Source organism: Octopus bimaculoides, chromosome 10 (assembly GCF_046866305.1).
Source record: "Octopus bimaculoides isolate indiv1 chromosome 10, ASM4686630v1, whole genome shotgun sequence".
NCBI lineage: Eukaryota > Metazoa > Mollusca > Cephalopoda > Octopoda > Octopodidae > Octopus > Octopus bimaculoides.
In genome coordinates, this window is record NC_142937.1 from 87,371,633 (window position 1) to 87,391,848 (window position 20,216).

Genomic DNA, 20,216 nt, shown 5'->3' on the forward strand with positions numbered 1-20,216 from the left:
AGACTGGTTTCATAAAACATGTATAACTTCTTTTTTTATATTGATATATAAATGTGGTGTTTGGAATATAGTTTAACAAATGGAAGCCCTTTTATTAATCTGTCATGGAATTTTTGTTTCAAAATTATTCTAATTGTAGGCATATGCAGCGAAATATAAAAATATTAAAATTTTGTTTAACTATATAGCCATATAAAGTGAGTTATTAAACACCATATATATATGTGTGTGTGGTGGCTGTGTGGTAAGTAGCTTGCTTACTAACCACACGGCCCCGGGTTCAGTCCCATTGCATGGCACCTTGAGCAAATGTCTTCTGCTGTAGCCTCAGGCGACCAAAGCCTTGTGAGTGGTTTTGGTAGACAGAAACTGAAAGAAGCCCGTCGTATATATGTATATGTATATACATGTGTGTTTGTATGTTTGTCCACCCCAACATCGCTTGACAACCGATGCTGGTGTGTTTAAGTCCCCGTAACTTAGCAGTTTGGCAAAAGAGACCGATAGAATAAGTACTAAGCTTACAAAGAATAAGTCCTGGGGTACATTTGCTCAGCTAAAGGCAGTGCTCCAGCATGGCCACAGTCAAATGACTGAAACAAGTAAAAGAGTAAGAGTATATATATAAAATACAAAAATGGGACAAGAATGCAAAACATTCAGACAGTTAGGTAATAACAGAATTACAGTATAGAAGAATTGTGCACATTATTAGATTTTCAGTTGAAGTTTAGCCCATCTAACATAGGTGCACCATAAAGGTAAGCAAAAAAAAGGGTGAGAGGAATGCTGGAATTTATCAAAATGTTTGAAGAAAACTACGAAATGAAATAAATTCACACATGCAGACATAGATAGATGCACACACATGGAAACAAAGGCAATAATGGTTTTCTAATACAATTGACCTTTTTCCTTCTCTGTATTTCTAAAATACAACCCTTATGTGTTCAGATTAATTTAAAGACTAAATTGTGGATTTAGTGAAATGCAAAAGGGGTTTTTGGAACACAACGAGTATGGAAATAGTGATATAACTTCTAAAAGTTTGTTCAGGCTTTCTTCCTTGCAGTGTATTGTTTGCTGAAATGTTCGTTTGTACTCCATTACTTCATAATCCTAATTAGCTTCCTAATCCCCGTGATAATGTTCATAGCAAAAGAATGTTCAAATACCCTCCAGGCCAATAAGAAGCCATGATACTGTTTTAATTTATTTTGTATACCTTTTTTTTTTAATGGTTTTCTTCCTCAGTTATTTCTGGAATATTTCTATCAGGAAAAAATATATATATATAAAAAAAAAAAAAATAGTTAATTACTTTCAACCAATCAGAGGTTGTGACAGGGTCCACTCTCTTCCAAAAATTTGTGAAGAACAATAGGTTTTTAATTAGCCATCTAAGTATTAAACTTAATGTAAATGTATTGAAGAAATTAAATTTACTGTGGTAGTCATCTTGGAATAATAAGTAACTGATATATCTGATTCTCTATCAAGCATGTGGTTATATTTGTTGCACTTTCATATTTGATTTTACTGCTCCGTCTTTTGAAAAATCCTTCAAATTCATCAAATTCACAGTTACTACTACTGTATATGAAACTAGTGCCCATTTCTTTTTCGGTCATAAAACTCTTGTGCGAAGTGTTAATATGGACATGCTGTGTTTAAAAACGATACAGTGACTATATATATATATATATATATATATATATATATATATATATATATATCGTCAATGTATCATTTATCCCCAAAACAAACATACTCTAAAACATAGAGCAGTAATGTATTTATATGCAGTTAAGTCTGTGTCCAGTAATGGAATGGCCAATGGTTTTGCATCCATAGAGGGCTTAACCCTATGGATGGCTCATCAGACTATAGCCATGCTACATGGCAGTGAAACCTTGACTGCTGAGGGCATGCGTAAGCTCGCAAGAAACAAAGCCAGTATGCTCCGATGGATGTGTAATGTCAGTGTGCATACTCGACAGAGTGTAACTACCTTGAGAGAAAAGTTAGACCTAAGAAGCATCAGTTGTGGTGTGCAAGAGAGACGATTGCACTGGTATAGATGAGGATAGCTGTGTGAAAAAGTGCCACACCCTAGCAACTTCTAAGTGTAGGGTACATAGTCAGACAGGAGTTTAATGTGATTGAGACTCAACCTGAATGGTAAATTTGTCATACACTGAAGGCATCCATTTTCACTTATCTGTGTGTGTGTGTATGTATGTACATATGTATATATATATATATACTTTATTTAAAAGCAGCAGAAACATAACAAAAAAAAACCCGTTACTCTGTGCACATTTCATGTGCTTACTCCTGTATATATATATATAGGTGCAGGCGTAGCTGTGTGGTAAGAAGCTTGCTTCCCAACCACATGGTTCCAGGTTGAGTCCCACTGCATGGTATCTTGGGCAAGTGTCTTCTACGGAGTGTTCAAAAAGTCTGGTGGTGCTAAATCAGGTGATCTTAGTGGCCAAAGTCTCTTCGAAATAATCCGTTCACCGAAAAACTCTTGAAGTAGCACCATGGTGATACGCAAGATCAAATAAAATTCACTGCGGATAGACTTTTTGAACACCCTGTACTATAGCCTCGGGCCAACCAAAAGTCTTGTGAGTGAATTCGGTAGACAGAAACTTAAAGAAGCCCGTGACAACCAATGCTGGTGTGGTTATGTCCCTGTAATTTAGCAGGTGAAAGAGATTGATTGAATAAGTACTAGGGTTACAAAGAATAAGTCCTGGAGTCGATTTCTTTAAGATGGTGCTCCAGCATGGCTGCAGTCAGATGACTGAAACAAGTAAAAGAATGAAAGAATATATATATATACACATATACAATCGCACTATGTGCTGCTATTACCTGGTCTACCAACCATGTAATAGCACTTCATCAGATTTGTCTATCTCCACTGTTTATGTCTTTGCTTTACTCAAGGTTCAAAAATGGCATTCCAAATATTTTGATCCACATCAAACACAAGTGGATAGAAAAATTAATATACTTCGATCGTTGCCAGTGACGCTGGACTAGCTCCCGTGCAGGTGGCATGTAAAATACACCATTTTGAGCATGGCTGTTGCCAGTACCACCTGACTGGCCTTCGTGCCAGTGGCACGTAAAAGCACCCACCACACTCTCGGAGTGGTTGGCGTTAGGAAGGGCATCCAACTGTAGAAACTCTGCCAAATCAGATTGGAGCCTCGTGTAGCCACCTGGTTCACCAGTCCTCAGTGAAATCGTCCAACCCATGCTAGCATGGAAGGCAGACGTTAAACTACAATGATGATATTGTCTTAATTTGCAATAACTGTGGTAGCAGCACATGTGTATTGCCATAGATTCTAAGTCTGCTACAAGTGAGACCAAAATGAAATGCCCCTTTATGTGTAATTCACAGCTTTGTTTACAGTATGGAAGTGGTAGTTTACCAACCACAACATACTGTAGGCAATGTTATCATGCATCACTGACTTTCTTCCCCATTTAATTATTAGAATCACCGTTGACCCTTGCTGTGCTGATAAAATTTTTGCTGGTGATGTAACAGGCTAATCATATGTAAATTAGTCTTCCCAGCCTCTTTCCATTGGCCAGTAAAAATAGAACATCCATACTACGTCATACGAAACTTTGAGAATTCTGGAAAGTATCTCACAATCAAAAGAGTTAATTTGGTCCCTATGTTTCAGGTGCACATGCACGGAACTGAATATACTCAGTTCCTGTACGGTAAGGGTTATGTACACAGTGCCAAGTATGTGTATCCTTCCATATTTCAACTCCCTATTTTGCGGGCTTAACTGGCAGCAATTATCACTACCCTTTTCGGAGCGCCAGACTCCACAGTTAATTTGGTCACTAAGGTAACAGAATCAATCAACTTACATCTAGGGAGTTCCTTGTGTTATTGAAAAAAAAAAATTTATTTCACAGGACCCCTTTCCCACTAACTACCTCTGCACATTTGCTACGAATGTTTGAAATCCTTCTTCCACCCTTGACCTGCCAGTGATCCCACAGCAACCCTGGTGCACATACACACACACACACACATGTACACACACATACAGTTTACACTGAGTACACCTCCTGAATTCCAATCTCCTTCCCAGATGTTAGTAATATCTTCGTTCCTGCTTACTATGAATATGAATAAATACATACATACATATATATTATACCTGTGAATTTATCATTATTATTATTATTATTATCATTATTATTATTGTTGTTGTTGTTGTTGTTGTTATGTGTGTGTGTGAGAGTGTGTTCATATATTCTATACATATACACATAGAACCTTTCTCCACCTTCTAAAGAAAAAAAAGAAAATGGGTGTGTCTACTGTTGATAACTGAACAAAGAATGTGTTCCATTCACACAAAAATTAAGACTACTGCCACCCTACTCATCTTTTATTCTTCACCCCCCCCCCCACCATACTCTCTCACTCTATCTACTTAATCCCCTCTCTCCCCCCTCTCTCCCCCCTCTCTCACAGCCTTGTATATCACTAGGTATTAGGGTGGGGGTGCTATTGACTGACTACATTCTAAAAGTTTTGGTCTATTATCTAGGACTGGTTACACACCCATTAACTACAGTGAATATGTGTGTGTGTGTGCACCCACATGCACACACACTCAGAACTATGTGTTTGTGTGATCATCATCATATTACATCTGCTTTTTTCATGCTGCCAAGGAAAAGCAGACTAAACGATGGAGATGTGTGTGTGTGTGTGATAAGCATAGATAGATACCAGTATATGTGCTTAAGAAGTTCTCTTCAAAGCCACATGGTTTTTAGGTTCAATTCCATTATGTGGCAATCGGGTGGGCAAATATCTTCTAGTGTATCCCTTAACTGACAAATACCTTGTGAGTGAATGCAGCTGGATACTCAGCAAAGCTCATTGTGTGTGTGTGTGTGTGTGTGTTGATGCATCCTTGTCTTGACATCACATAAAAACTGCAAACAAATGCCACAATATCAAGTGGTATTTTTCAATTGCAATATTTTTAATCAGGACTACAAAGGTAAAGAACCACTTCGGTCATCAATAGCCATGGGATTGCACCTAGAAAGTTCCCCTCCTGGGCACAAGTCCAGGCATAGTTGTTTATAGAAGACCAGCAGTCACCCATGCATACCAGCCTCCCCTCTTCATGCCACTGATATTGTCCAAGGGAAAGGCAAAGGGGCCGATACAGCGTGGCACCAGTGACATCGCAACTCATTTCTACAGCTGAGTGAACTGGAGCAACATGAAATAAAGTGTCTTGCTCAAGAACACAACACACAGCCTGGTCCAGGAATCGAACTTACTACCTCACGATTGTGAGCCCAACTTTCTAACCACTGATCCATGCACCTTCAAATCAGGACTGGCCATTGTAGTGTTGAACTTCAGAGAATTGGAGAAAATATTATCTTGGCTTGGAAACCCATTTTCCCTGTTAACATCAGCTGTTTTTTATTTACTTTCAAAGACATAGAATAAGGGATCCGTACTTGAAAAACGTGTAAGCGTTAGTGGTATGAAGGGCATGCAGCTGTTAAACAATGCCTTAATGATATATTCACCTGACCCATATCAGCATGGAAAAAACATACATAAAAAACATGCCAGAGACCGGTAATATTTCTTAGTAATATTATTTTCTACTCTAGGCACAAAACCTGAAATTTGGGGGGAGGTGGGGGGGGGGGCCAATCGATTAGATTGACACCAGTACACAACTGGTACTTAATTTATCGACCCCGGAAGGATGAAAGGCTCAGTCTGCCTCGGTGGAATCTGAACTCAGAACATAAAGACAGACGAAATACTGCTAAACATTTCGCCCAGTGTGCTAACGTTTCTGCCAGCTCACAGCCTTATTTCTTAGCAATATTAATTTATCCCGGAAACAATATCATCATCATAATCATCATCATCGTTTAACGTCCGCTTTCCATGCTAGCATGGGTTGGACGATTTGACTGAGGACTGGTGAAACCGGATGGCAACACCAGGCTCCAATCTAAATTTGGCAGAGTTTCTACAGCTGGATGCCCTTCCTAACGCCAATATATATAATGAATATAATAAAAGTTGACAATTTTATCTTATATTTATTTTTGTAAACAAATAATACAATATTACATAAGCATTTTATAATGTTTCTTTCTTTGCTGGAAACTCGCTGTGTACCAGCAGCTGATGGCTCGCAGACCGGTGCTGGTCTGCGGACCACCACTTTGAGTAGCACTGTTCTAACTCATGCATAGACATAAAACGACCATATCAAGGACAGGTTACTTGCACTATTGGTATGGCATTCAGATTTCTGCTTTTCTTATTTTCACCATTTTTCTCTTTTACTACTACTACTACTACTACTACCACCACCACCATTACTGGTGCTGTTTGTACCACCACCCACCAGCCGCTGGCTAATGCATGTGAGTGGTTTTATAGTGGAAACCAGCTCAGCCCAGGCCACAAAACTGATTCCTCAGTTTGTTCTCCCATTACTGTTGGTTTGCTAAAGTAAATGTTGCAGGGAACTACATTCCATTCTGCTGTGTGGCTGTGATGGTAGTCATGAGGGAAGCGGTGAGGCACAGGTAATGAAGCCATAACATTTCAGGTATAATAATCATACCTGACACGTTATGGGGTGGTGGGGGGCAATAGTAGTGATTATGGTGGGTGTTTAACTAGTAATAGTAGTGTTGTTGTTGTTGTTGTGATCAACTCCCTGATCAAGCAGTCCATGATCAAAGCATCATTTACTGACTGATATATATATACCTCTATACTTACACCACACATACTGACATAGATGTATCTCTATTGTACCTCTGCTACTAACATGTACCTTTACCATATCTCACATAGCAACAAACACACCCACATATTCCTGTACAGTACCTCTAGTTATATCTAGTGGCACCTTGGGCAAGTGTCTTCTACTATAGCCTCGGGCTGACCAAAGCCTTGTGAGTGGATTTGGTAGACAGAAACTGAAAGAAGCCTGTCATATATATGTATGTATGCATGTGTGTGTATATGTTTGTGTGTCTGTGTTTGTCCCCCCAACATTGCTTGACAACCGATGCTGGTGTGTTTCGGCATAAGAGACCAATAGAATAAGTGCTAGGCTTACACAGAATAAGTCCTGGGGTCGATTTGCTCAACTAAAGGCAGTGCTCCAGCATGGCCACAGTCAAATGACTGAAACAAGTAAAAGAGTATATCGGTGAAAGAGTATTGTACTTCGCTTGAAGCATTGTGTATTGTTTGTAAAGAATAAAAAGTTTAGAATGGTACAACAATGCACTATAGAACAAAAAATGGACTATATACCTGTTGTAATTTGGTTATCTATTATCCGATGATATTTCGGAATTACATTTCCTTCTTCAGATCTTCTTTATATATATATATATATATATATATATATATAAATAATACAGAATGGCACAAGAGCGCAAAACATCCAGACAGACGATACAAAGAAAACATGGACAGGTCATTCAGGGTTTTCTTTCTTCAGTCGAGATCCAGATTATCTTTGCAATTTCGGCTGGTTACTCTCGATATTGCTCCAATCTGGCCAGCCCCAAGGAAAAACTAAGCTAAGAGCATTAGATTCCTTGGGAGAAAGCGGCGAATGTATACAAAAACAAGGACGGGAAAAAAAAACGAACCATGTTACACAAATACAGTAGGAATAATAATGGGACATCACAACAGATGTGCTTCGACTATATATATATATACATATATATATATATCACTGGATAACCAGAGGTGATCAAACTATGGCTTGCAAGCCACCTGGGGCACTGTGACATTTAACATGCAGCTTGTGAAAGTTTATTGGCTCTGAGGCACTTTTATTATCATAGCTGAATATAGAAAGTAAAAAAGTTTTATAATCATTTACTGGATGTGAACTGGGACGCCACTGGATTAAAATGCCGTTCAAATATTTAAGTATTTAAATCCAAATTTTAATACAAGGTTTAGAGAGAGGTTGAAGAAAAAAATGGTGAGAGGCAGGGAGATTAAAGAAATTTCAGGTCAGCAAGGGTTATAGAAGAATGTCAGAGGACTGGGGTCACGTGTAATAGGGTTAAAGGTTTATATGTGCTGAAGGTGTGGGAGTAGTCGCAGGTAGCTTAATTAGTTTAAATCCTGACCTCGATCACATTATGCGCATGAATGCAATGTGAGACAAGATGCTGACAAAAAAGAAACAGGTTTTGTGTTAAAACTACTGCTAGGGGTGGGGGTGGAGTAGGTTGTATCTCAAACTTAACATTTAAATTTCACTGCTTTCAGTTGAGTCTTAAAATAATTGTACTCTTTAATTTAGTTTTCAAACTGCTTTCAGTATTTGAATTGTGAATCTATATTTAACACTAATTATTATGCACCACTTATAACAGTTTTGCTTTTGAAATGTTTCATTGTTCTCCCCCCCCCCCCCCCACCAAAAAAAGCACATCCAGTTTTTGCTTGTTCACTTCAGTCTGTCAACCATAGACAACTACAGAGTATTTAGAAGCCTCTATGTGATCACTTAACTTGCTAAAAATAACAGCCAAATCTCCCTCTTATCACACCTACCATCTTAGAAAGGGAAACATTGAACATATGAAAAAAGGCAAGATAGCCATGGATGGTAGGTCTTTGATTATAGGTGTATTTGATCAGGGCTAATCTGAGCAGCCAAAATTCCAGCAAATGGCCACAGTCTAACGACTGAAAAGAGCAGGTAAAAGATAAAAGTCACTTCTGAAACAACTTTGAGCATTGACATTTAAAATGCACCTTTCAGAGCCCTTAGAGACGGCCATTGTTTTACTGAATAAAGTCCTAAGTGTTGTGACAGACGGTATGTCAGCAATGGTGATGAAGAGGAATACAGGATTAAGTTGCACGAATGGAAAGTGATGCCAGCTTTCCAGAGTTTTTCCCATTTTTGGAGCGAAAAGAAAACCGTTTCAAGGGCAAAGCTGTTATGACTGCATAATAATCAGTGTTGAATATAAATTTACGGTTTAACCTCGACAGTAGTTTTAACACGAAAATATGTACGTATTCTCCTGGAACACCTGGCAGACAGGTATTTCAAGTATTGAAAATATTATGAAATCTGTCATTGCAAAAAAACCAATTTCTGTTATGGGGGAATCTTGAACACCCCATGTGACAGAGCATGATAACTGCAGCATGGTCTTTCTGTCATAAAAATATAATTCTGTACTGTTCTAAGGTAGTAAGTATCGGATTAAAACATGACCTACAAAACTTCTACAAGCAGTGTATAACAGCTTTAATAGCAGGATAATTGCAGCATGGTCTGTCTTAGAAGTTTTTAAACACTTTGATTTTAGTGACATAGTTGATTTCAAATGAAAACTCTTCCAATTTTATTGGTTTGATTTTTGTTTATCCTCTATATATTTACCACATAAAACAAATATCTTTAGAAATATTCACCCCACCCCCTTTTAGTTTTATATTTGACGGTCAAAATTTATACTACTGAAATGCAAATTTGCATATTTTACTTTGCTGTCCATTTAGTCCATTATCATATTAATTATCAATCATGTTACAAGAAGAGGAATATATTTAGTGCATGTGATTATTATAACCAATACAGATTAGTAGTTTTAAAAACTATATACATAAACAAATATTATCACATATATGAATTTATTATGACTTGCATAAAATTATGGTAAAAGAAAAAAAAATGAAAAATTGTTTATGTAACAAAAATGTGTCTAAATTTTGTTTCTAACTTGCAGCTCTCAAACATGAAGTTTATTACAGGTAGCTCTTATATTAAGCAAATTTGACTATCCCTGGCATATACATTTACAGCTAAGATCCCCACTTAACTATCATTATCAGTGTATTGAGTACTTCTTCTTCTTCCCACCTCACATCTATATTGTCTGTTTAGTATCCTCTTTGCTTGTTCTGCTTATCATTGCCAAAAAGACAGCTGTTTCTGTTTCACACTACATTTTTTAAAAATTGGGTTGAAAGTTCTTGATTATTGTATATAATTCTTTTTGTGCGTTTTTATATCTTTTTTATATATATATTCTTGTTCTTTGATACTATAAATGCATTACTCCATGCTTCATCTCTGTATTTTTGTTCGAGTTCCCAAAACTGTTGAACTTCAGTCAACAACTGATAAAAGGATATATATATATATATATATATATATAATCATAAATATATAGGGATTGACAGTAACCTGCTTCTCCAACATACTGAGAATTCAGAAATAGCAGTCAAAGAACTACTGATTTCAAAACTACAAATTATTACTCCAGATTGATAGCGATGATTCCCTGCCCTGCATATCTATATATATATATATATATATATATATATGTCACATTATATAGATTCAAGTAATCTGATAGTACTCATAAAAAAGCTCCTTGATGTATCATTCTTCAAAACATGTAGAATATTTATTTCGATATTTGGAGTTTCATATTGTTAGATAAAATTTCATCAAACTAGTTCTCTGTCATCTATGACTTATATATATATCCAACCTTTCTTTCTGTCTATGTATCTCTCTCTATCTCTCTTTCTCTCTTTCTCTCTCTCTCTCTCTCTCTCTCTCTCTCTCTACACATATCTATTGATTATTTATTTACTTTTGCAGAGAAATTATCAGTAACTCCAAGATTCGGACATATGCTTGGTGGCCAGCCCTTAACTCTTTATGGACTTTGCTTTCCACAAGTTGAATCATTCACTGCAGTATTTAAGGAACTCAATATTACATTCCCATGTATGGTCAAAGACATTCTCATAGCAAGCTGTGTCACCCCCATGCTTTATACCACTGGGGATTTTACCTTGAATCTTAACTTCACACCAAAACAGAGCATGTTTGAAGAGAAATTTTCTGTTGGTAAGCCTTGTTTCGTTTTTATACATTTTTTCATTATATATATATATATATATATATATATATATATATATAAGGATTTACTTTTCATAATGAGATAAAAGACCAAGGGTGTGTATAATATAGAACATTAGCTGTAAGACATTCTATTTATAAATGTTCTATATTATACACAGCCTTGTTTTTTTTTTTTTTATCTCATTACGAAAAGTAAATCTTTATATACATATGCTGACATATGACCTACGTTGGACCCCTTATTCACATAACCACGGAACCTGTAGCTTAACTGGTCTATCCATAGCACTTACTCAGCATTACCTGAAACCTCTGGGTCTAATTGACACCACTGTCACTCATAACCTATATATATATATACACACACACACACACACACACACACACACACACACACACACACACACACACACAGTAATCCCTCACCTCTCACCATATCGCGGTTCACCTATCACAGTTATTTAAGCTTACATTGATTCCTCCATGGTGTTGTTTTGCATTTATGATAAAATAAATATATACAAATTATAAAAATAATAACAAAAAATATACAGTACAGTACTACTACTTTGTAGATTTTCACCTATCACGGGGGTTTTGGAACATAACACTCACGATAGTTGAGGGACTACTGTATATACGTGTATATATATAGAACCATCCGAGTGGAATCACTGCCAGAGCAGCGATCTCGCTCCTGTGCCGGTGGCATGTAAAAAGCACCATTTGAGTGCGATCGTTTCCAGCTTCGCCTTACTGGCACTTGTGCCGGTGGCATGTGAACAAAACATTGGCTGACTCCTGTGCAGGTGGCACATAAAAAACACCATTTGAGCATAGCTGTTGCCAGTACCACCAGACTGGCCCTCGTGCCAGTGGCATGTGAAAAGCACCCACTACACTCTCAGAGTGGTTGGCATTAGGAAGAGCATCCAGCTGTAGAAACTCTGCCAGATCAGACTGGAGTCTGGTGTAGCCATCCGCTTCGCCAGTCCTCAGTCAAATCGTCCAACCCATGCTACCATGGAAAGCGGATGTTAAATGATGATGATGTGTATATATATATATATATACACACACAAACATACATACATTTGGTTGGTTAAATATGAATCAATTAATAAACTGCAGAATTATGCTGTACCAATATATCTGAAATGCGTGTAAGGCTAAAAATGTATGAATCTCCATTCTTTTATGTCGATATAAAAACCACCCATTCCAGTTCGTTCAAGAAGCATGCGTGCTGGTCCACATAAACAGCACCAATGCTGGTTCATGTAAAAAGCATCCAGTGCACATTGTAAAGTGGTTGGCATTAGGAAGGGCATCCAACCATGGAAACCAAGCCAAATCAGACTGGAACCTGGTGCAGCTCTCTGGCTTGCCAGCTCTGCTCAAACAAACCATCCAACCCATGTCAGCATGGAAAACAGACATTAAGTGATGATGATGATGATTGATATATACAAGGGGTTGCTGAAAACCCCCTGGTTTTGGGTAAAAGAAAATTCAGGAGAATCAGTTAATTATGATTTTATTCAACATATTCCCCTCTCAGATTTACATACTTATCGCAACGGTCCTTCGGTTTTGCTAAGCCTTGTAAAAGAATTCAGAAGGTAGGGCCTCGAATCAGGCCTTCTGCCTTCATTAAAGCTGAGAACTTTTCAACACCCCGTCATAATACACACATAATATATATATAGCATAATATATATGTAGCATGTCCATAACTGAGTTGTTTTAACATCCAGTGCTTGAGAGTGTATATATTCCACCATGCTATTGCAGCCACCATAAAAAACATGTATTTACATTAAGTATATGTAATTAATAATGTGTATATACACATATACACACATAGAAAGAAAAGCATTAGCTAGATAGATACACAAATAATTTATTGGTAGCTAAAACCTCAAATATTGTTTGTCCAAATTTCTTGCAATGAGAAACTCAGAGGATAATTGGCAGAATTTCAGCTTCAACTAATTTATATGCCATATTTCATCTAATAAGGAGTACTTCCTTTCTCTTGTTTGTTTACACTAGCCTGTATCCATATATATATATATATATATATATATATATATATATATATATATGACATGACTTGGCTCAAATTTCAATTTTATATTAAATATATTTTTCACATTTCCTTAAATGTTGGCGTTTATGTTTAGTTTGGAGTGAAAATTGTCCTTGTTCTCATAATGTCTCAAAATCTTTTTTTCAACTTCAGTGTATAGAATTCCTCAAAAATCTTGTTTAATCGTGGACTTTTTATTAATAGCAAAATACAAAGAAAAAATCAATACAGTACACATGAAATAAACTATGGAACAAGTAACTTAAAGCATTTTTTAATTTGACAATGACAGTTTTATCAGTTGTCATCATTTCTAAGATCCCTAATTACAAAATGCAGCAACATCATCCCACTGACATAGTTTCATTCAGTAAAATGAGACCAAAAGTCTTTAAACATTTTAGGGAACTTGGGAGCATCATTGCTCCAAAGAAAACAAAGAGTTAAAGGGGAAATTGGAAAAATCTTTGATAAAGGTGCAGGAGTGGCTGTGTGGTAAGTAGCTTGCTTACCAACCACATGGTTCCAGGTTCAGTCCCACTGCATGGCACTTTGGGCAAGTGTCTTCTACTATAGCCTCGGGCTGACCAAAGCCTTGTCAGTGGATTTGGTAGACGGAAACTGAAAGAAGACCGTCGTATATATGTATATGTATATATATATGTGTGTGTGTCTGTGTTTGTCCCCCCCAACATCGCTTGACAACCGATGCTGGTGTGTTTACGTCCCCGTAACCTCACAGTTCAGCAAAAAGTGACCGATAGAATAAGTACTAGGCTTACAAAGAATAAGTCCTGGGGTCGATTTGCTCGACTAAAAGCGGTGCTCCAGCATGGCTGCAGTCAAATGACTGAAACAAGTAAAAGAGTAAAAGCAATTAACATCCCACATAATCATGTCTTCAAAATAACATCTTTGAAAAAAAAGTTGTATCCCATGTGTGTGTGTGTGTGTGATTTTGTAACTATATTATAAATATAATTCTTATGCAAGTTTCAAATTCAAAATTGCACTGACAAGACCTGTGAGATTGAAACACATATGCAATTAGTATATTATTGAATGACTGCAAAATAGATTAACTATATCATTATTTATTTGTTGTTGCAATTTATTTTTCAAGTTTTGTAAAGAAAATAAATCATTAAAAATTGTAAAAATTATTTTCATGTACAAAAATACAAGAAGTCATCATCATAAAAAAAAAATTGCAGATGATAAGACGAGGTGATCTTACTCTCATTATACAACCAATTTACTCTGTGCAACGATGATCACATCCGTATTAAAACATAAGCAGTCTATTTACAATATAGAACCACTTTTCCCTGTGGGGTTAAACCCCCAAATAGCGAGATGACTGTCGAATATACTGTGTGGGTGTCTGTGTGTGAATATATATGTATATATAAAACAAAACAGGAGTTTGTTCATAAATTAGTTTTGTCATCTTACATGTATTTCATTAACAATTCTTTTTATTATAAGGCACTAGGCCTGGAATTCTAGTAGGGAAAAGGATAGGCAACTACTTTGACCCCAGTACTCAACTGGTACTTATTTCATTGACCCCAGAAAGATGAAATGCAGCATTTACACTCAGAACATAAAGACAGACAATAAGCCGTTTGCCACTTTGGTATTTCATTGATAATATATGTTATATAACGGAAAACCTTATAAGCGGATTACATTATGAAATCTTCAGAGGCTGCACAACAAATATAAATAACCTGTAATATTTATAATGGACATTGGACAGTGCTCTGATGTATACACACATAGTCCTGGGTCAATTTGTTCAACTAGAAGCGGTGCTCCAGCATGGCCACAGTCAAATGACTGAAACAAATAAAAGAATAAAAATGTGTGTGTGTGCACATATATATATGTATGTGTATATATATATATGTGTGTGTGTGTGTGTGTATATATATATATATATATATATATATATATATATATATATATATGTATGTGTATATGTATAGATGTGTGTGTGCGTATATATGATTAAGCTACAATACTCATTGTTATTAGGATGATGTCTTGTCTTGTGTTAATGCTGTATTGAACCACGGAGCATAGATATAGATTTTAGCGAACACTTGAATGATAGACTGATATAAACACAACTTTATGTACCGGTATCTTCTATGGTACTGAAACAAAAGCACTTAATACACCAGTAATTCATGTTGTACTCTCAGTAACATTACTGTTCTCTCCTCACTTCTCTGTTGTTGCTACTGTTAGGTTTTAGACATCAAATACGTCCTATAAAACTATAGCAGTTGTCCTCTTTGGATTATTAAAAGACCATTTTGTGTTGGCCAAATTGATTTTCAAAAGAATTGGCAGCTTATCATCATTGTTTAATGTCTGCTTTCCATGCTGGCATGGGTTGGACGGTTTGACTGAGAACTGGCAGGCCGGGGGGGGGGGGGGGGGGGGCTGCACCAGACTCCAATGTTTCTACAGCTGGATGCCCTTCCTAACGCCAACCACTACAAGAGTGTAGTGGGTGCTTTTTACGTGCCACCTGCACAAGGGCCAGTCAGGCAGCACTGGCATCGACCACGCTCGAATGGTGCTTTTTATGTGTCACTGGCACGGGACCAGTCAGCCAGCACTGGCATCAGCCAAAAAAAAAAAAATCAGACCAGTATAACAAAAACATGGCGGTGCTGTACGACAGAATTTTATAAAATCCTATTTTCAAAGCAAAAAAGCATCTTGATTTGATGTCATTTTGCAGACATTGGACATAGAGAACCCTCAAATATTTAAACCTATTAATTTCACTCATCGGCAATCTTCCTATCACACAGCACTAAATCCTAAGCACTTTAGCCACACTTTATATATTATTTTACTCATTTATACATATATTTACATGAACTCAGTATTTATTTGTACTTAAATGCCCTTTATGTACTGTTATTGTGTAAGGTTAACATTTAAAAAAAAATATTTTTATCTATATATGCATTTCACTTAAACATATACCCTGTTGACGAGGCTAGCTCGAAAGCCGTTTTAAAACATTTCATTGATGTCCAAATATTTATACTCGTTTAGCTACAATATAAGTTTAATTATATCTATTACATTTGTAAAAAAAAAAAAAAAAAAAAAAAAAGAGTTTGTGTAAACACATGTGATGTACATACAAACCAGTTAAATCATGTGTCATCGTTACTGATGGAAATGTATACACTGAAATGTTTTATTATTCAATTATATGTAAATCTCATTCTCTTTAACAATATCTATGCAACACTGTAACATTTATACTAATGTATAGGATATATCATTGCATATTATTTAGTTATTTATGAATCTTTTTCAAAGTAAAATCATTCTCTAAATACATTTTGTACTCCATTACAAAGTGTTCTTCTGTATACAAATTTTTCTATCATTATTATTATTATTGTTATTATTATTATTATTATTATTATTGAGTGAGAGAGCAGTGCATGCTATCAAAGTGACACCCAGCTGGGACCGACGGAGTGCTCCTAAGAGTGCCATACACTCTGATCATACGTCTGGTGCTGCACACTTAACCAGAAAAACTACAGCAGTGCTATACTGCATCACATAGGTTGTAGAATTTTTGACTGGTGCAAATATGTAGCAGCCGGGCCCAAGAGGGTTAAGAAATTCACTTTGTAACCATGCAGTTTTGGTTTTAATCCCACTGCAGAACTGCTTGGACAAGTGTGTTCCAATATAGTCCCAGACTGACCAATGCCTTGTGAGTGAATTTGGTTGATGGATACTGTGTGGAAGCCTGTCATGTGTTTCAGTTCCCCGCCCCCACCTACCACACTACCGTCTGACAAATGGTTTTGGTTTGTTTACCCCACCCCATAACTTAGCGGCTCAGCAAAGAAGACTGATTAAGTACTAGACTTAAAAATAAGTCTAGTACTGGGCTTGATTTGTTCGACTAAACAAACACTTCAAAGCAGTGCTCCAGCATGGCTACAGTTCAATGAATGAAGCCAGTAAAAGATATCTACATGTGTGTGTGTGCACATGTGCATGTGCATTCATGCATTTGTATGCAGAAGTGAATTGCGACATTGAACTGTATTCTGATTTATCTTTCACATTGTTTGACAGTCTAAAGCCAGATCCGAATATTTTGTTCTTAAAACTCTAATTTTCAGTTTTGTTTCTTGTCTTTTTAATCTAATTTTATCTTATGACTAAAAGAATTTACCAATCTCCATTGCTTCATCCCTAGTCATCTCAATATGTTGAGAATTCAATTCTGTAGAACCCTTTCCGCCCACAAATCTTCGCATTCGTTTAAGTACTAATTAGCTCACACAAACACCCACTCGTTTAAACCCTCTTATAATCCTTTTCCCAACACAGTTATCTGTTTCCTGTTTCCAGCTTTCATTGACCATTGGTAATGATAATAATAATAATGTTTATTGTTATTATACAGTATTACCAACAAACAATGAACTTTGAAAGGGCTAATACAATATCGGGGTTTACTGTGAGACTAGTTCTGTTAAGTAGCAGCCATTGCAGTGTACTACCATCAGCTCGGCACCGAAAGGATTAACACGTTGTTTGTGAATAGAGTTTACTTTTTAAACAGTTAAATTAATAACTTTATGCTGTACAGTGTTACCAACAGGTTTTTATCTGTGAAAGAACTAACAGAATGATGACAGAGTTTACTATAAGATTAAGTATACTAAGCATTTGTACTTCATACCAGTGTTACATCATTATTGTTATCCAAGAAAGGCGGTGAGCTAGCAGAAATGTTAGCACACCAAGCGAAATGCTTAGCGGTATTTCTGAGTTCAAATTCCACCATGGTTGACTTTGCCTTTCATCCTTTCGGGGTTGATAAATTAAATACCAGTTGTGTACTGGGGTCGATCTAATCGACTGGCCCTTTCCCCAAAATATTTCGGGCCTTATGCCTAGAGTAAAAAAAGAATATAATTGATAATTTTAGGCGGCCTGGCGAAATGCTTAGCAGTATTTCATCTGTCTTTATGTTCTGAGTTCAAATCCCGCCGAGGTCGACTTTGCCTTTCATCCTTTCAGGGTCGATAAATTAAGTACCAGTTGCATACTGGGGTCGATCTAATCGCCTGCACCCCCTCCCCCCTCCCCCAAAATTTCGGACCTTCTGCCTAGAGTAGAAAAGATTATATTGTAATCCAAGATTACAAGAAAATACTTTATGAAGAAGCAAGCATTAAACAAGGTGATGAACATTTGTGGCCTGTGTAATTTTTAACCCATTCAGGTGAAGAATGTGTCTTAGAATAGTTATACTAATAGCTCATCCATTACACAGATACTGACATATATATATCTTGTTGTTTATCAGGCCTCTGACTGGATAGCCAGATATTATTCAGTATGTCTTTGTTCTTTTGGTCAGTAGAATGTGATTGAAGAGCAGCTGAGCTGCTGTTTCTAGCAGGTCATATAACCTCTTAGGCTGTTATAAGAGGTGTAAAATGCAGCTATATCTCCTTTAAATCTTATCATACTGCCTTGAAAGAAAAAAGGAAGGACACATTGAATAATATAGTTGTAGATACATTTATATCAACAAGGAGGTTTTTTTTTACATGATTATTCAACCTCCTAGAAATAGTGACAGATTCCTTCTCAAATGACATTCTACTAATTAACAACAACAACAAAAACAAAAGAAAAACAAAACAGACATGAGACAACTTAGTTTCAAATGTACAAAATTACAAGATGGTCATGGGTGGAACATGTTTCCATATGGTTCTGCTGACCAGGGGCTAAACAACAGCCACAATATGGAATCTATCTCATATTCATCCTTCTACTGCAGCCGTTTGCTGCTGATCACCAAAGAGTGCAGCATCTCGCAAATTGCTGACTGGACCTGTTTTCCATTCTTCCCTAATAAATTCCAGATGGTTTTCGCTTCATATTTCGTCTCTTAACACGACTCCACCCTAACATTGAATGACAAATATTATTAACTTGGTGCAACTTAGTGATGTGTGTGAACGTACATGTGTGTGTATGCATAGGGGTGTGTGTGTGTGTGTGTGTGTGCATACATACACACGTGTGGTGTGTGTATATTTATACTCATGCAAGTACGTGTATACATGCATACACACACATATTTTAGAGATTTAATGTTTTAGCAAATGTAATTATTTGCTCTACAGTTCTCCTTTACTTCTACAGAATTCATTTTGGATTGCTGGTCCTCTAGATTTTTGATTCAAGAACTTTTGTATTTACACATACAAACACATACATGCATCTCTCTCTTTTACTCTTTTACTTGTTTCAGTCATTTGACTGCGACCATGCTGGAGCACCGCCTTTAGTCGAGCAAATTGACCCCAGGACTTATTCTTTGTAAGCCTAGTACTTATTCTATCAGTCTCTTTTGCCGAAACGCTAAGTCACGGAGACGTAAACACACCAGCATCGGTTGTCAAGTGATGTTGGGGGGATATATATATGTATATATATATATACACGATGGGCTTCTTTCAGTTTCCATCTACCAAATCCACTCACAAGGCTTTGGTCGGCCCGAGGCTATAGTAGAAGACATTTGCCCAAGGTGCCACGCAGTGGGAATGAACTCGGAACCATGTGGTTGGTAAGCAAGCTACTTACCACACAGCCACTCCCGCGTCTGTGCATGTGTATTCATATATACAGACATGCATATTAGTGCGTGTGTGTGTGTGTGTATTAGCATGTCTGTCTGTTTGGAAGTTCATTTCGCCATCTCACAGTTCTGTATCCAATCCTACTACAAGGCAGCACTTTGGTTAAGCGTCTTCTACTACAGCCTTCAGTTGACCAATGCCTTGTGAATGAAATTTTGTCAAGAGATATTCTGTAGTGTTACACAGGCTATTAAGGTTATGAAGACACGAGAAACAGCAGGTCCATCTGATAAAGTCATTAGATAACAAAAGCACTGGGTAATTCATGGAGATATTGTAACCAAATGACTGGCATGGTCGGCAGCAGCGGATTTATCTTGTATCCAAGTGTTTAGATTCTTCTTTGCTGAACGCTTCCTTTATAGTAATGCCATTGATGTCTCTTTCGACCAATTCTTGCACAGA

The 20,216-nt window shown here is 36.8% G+C and overlaps 1 protein-coding gene across 2 annotated transcripts in view; it reads left to right on the top strand.

The window, feature by feature from the left end:
* The window catches only part of LOC106883016 (sushi domain-containing protein 2), a 105,754-nt gene that overhangs the window by 59,879 nt on the left and 25,659 nt on the right, over nucleotides 1-20,216 (top strand). For both annotated transcript variants that reach the window (XM_089358978.1, XM_089358979.1), the window contains one exon: nucleotides 10,725-10,976. In XM_089358978.1, coding sequence (XP_089215104.1) covers nucleotides 10,725-10,976 — 252 coding nt within the window. The remainder of the gene's footprint in view (nucleotides 1-10,724; nucleotides 10,977-20,216) is intronic.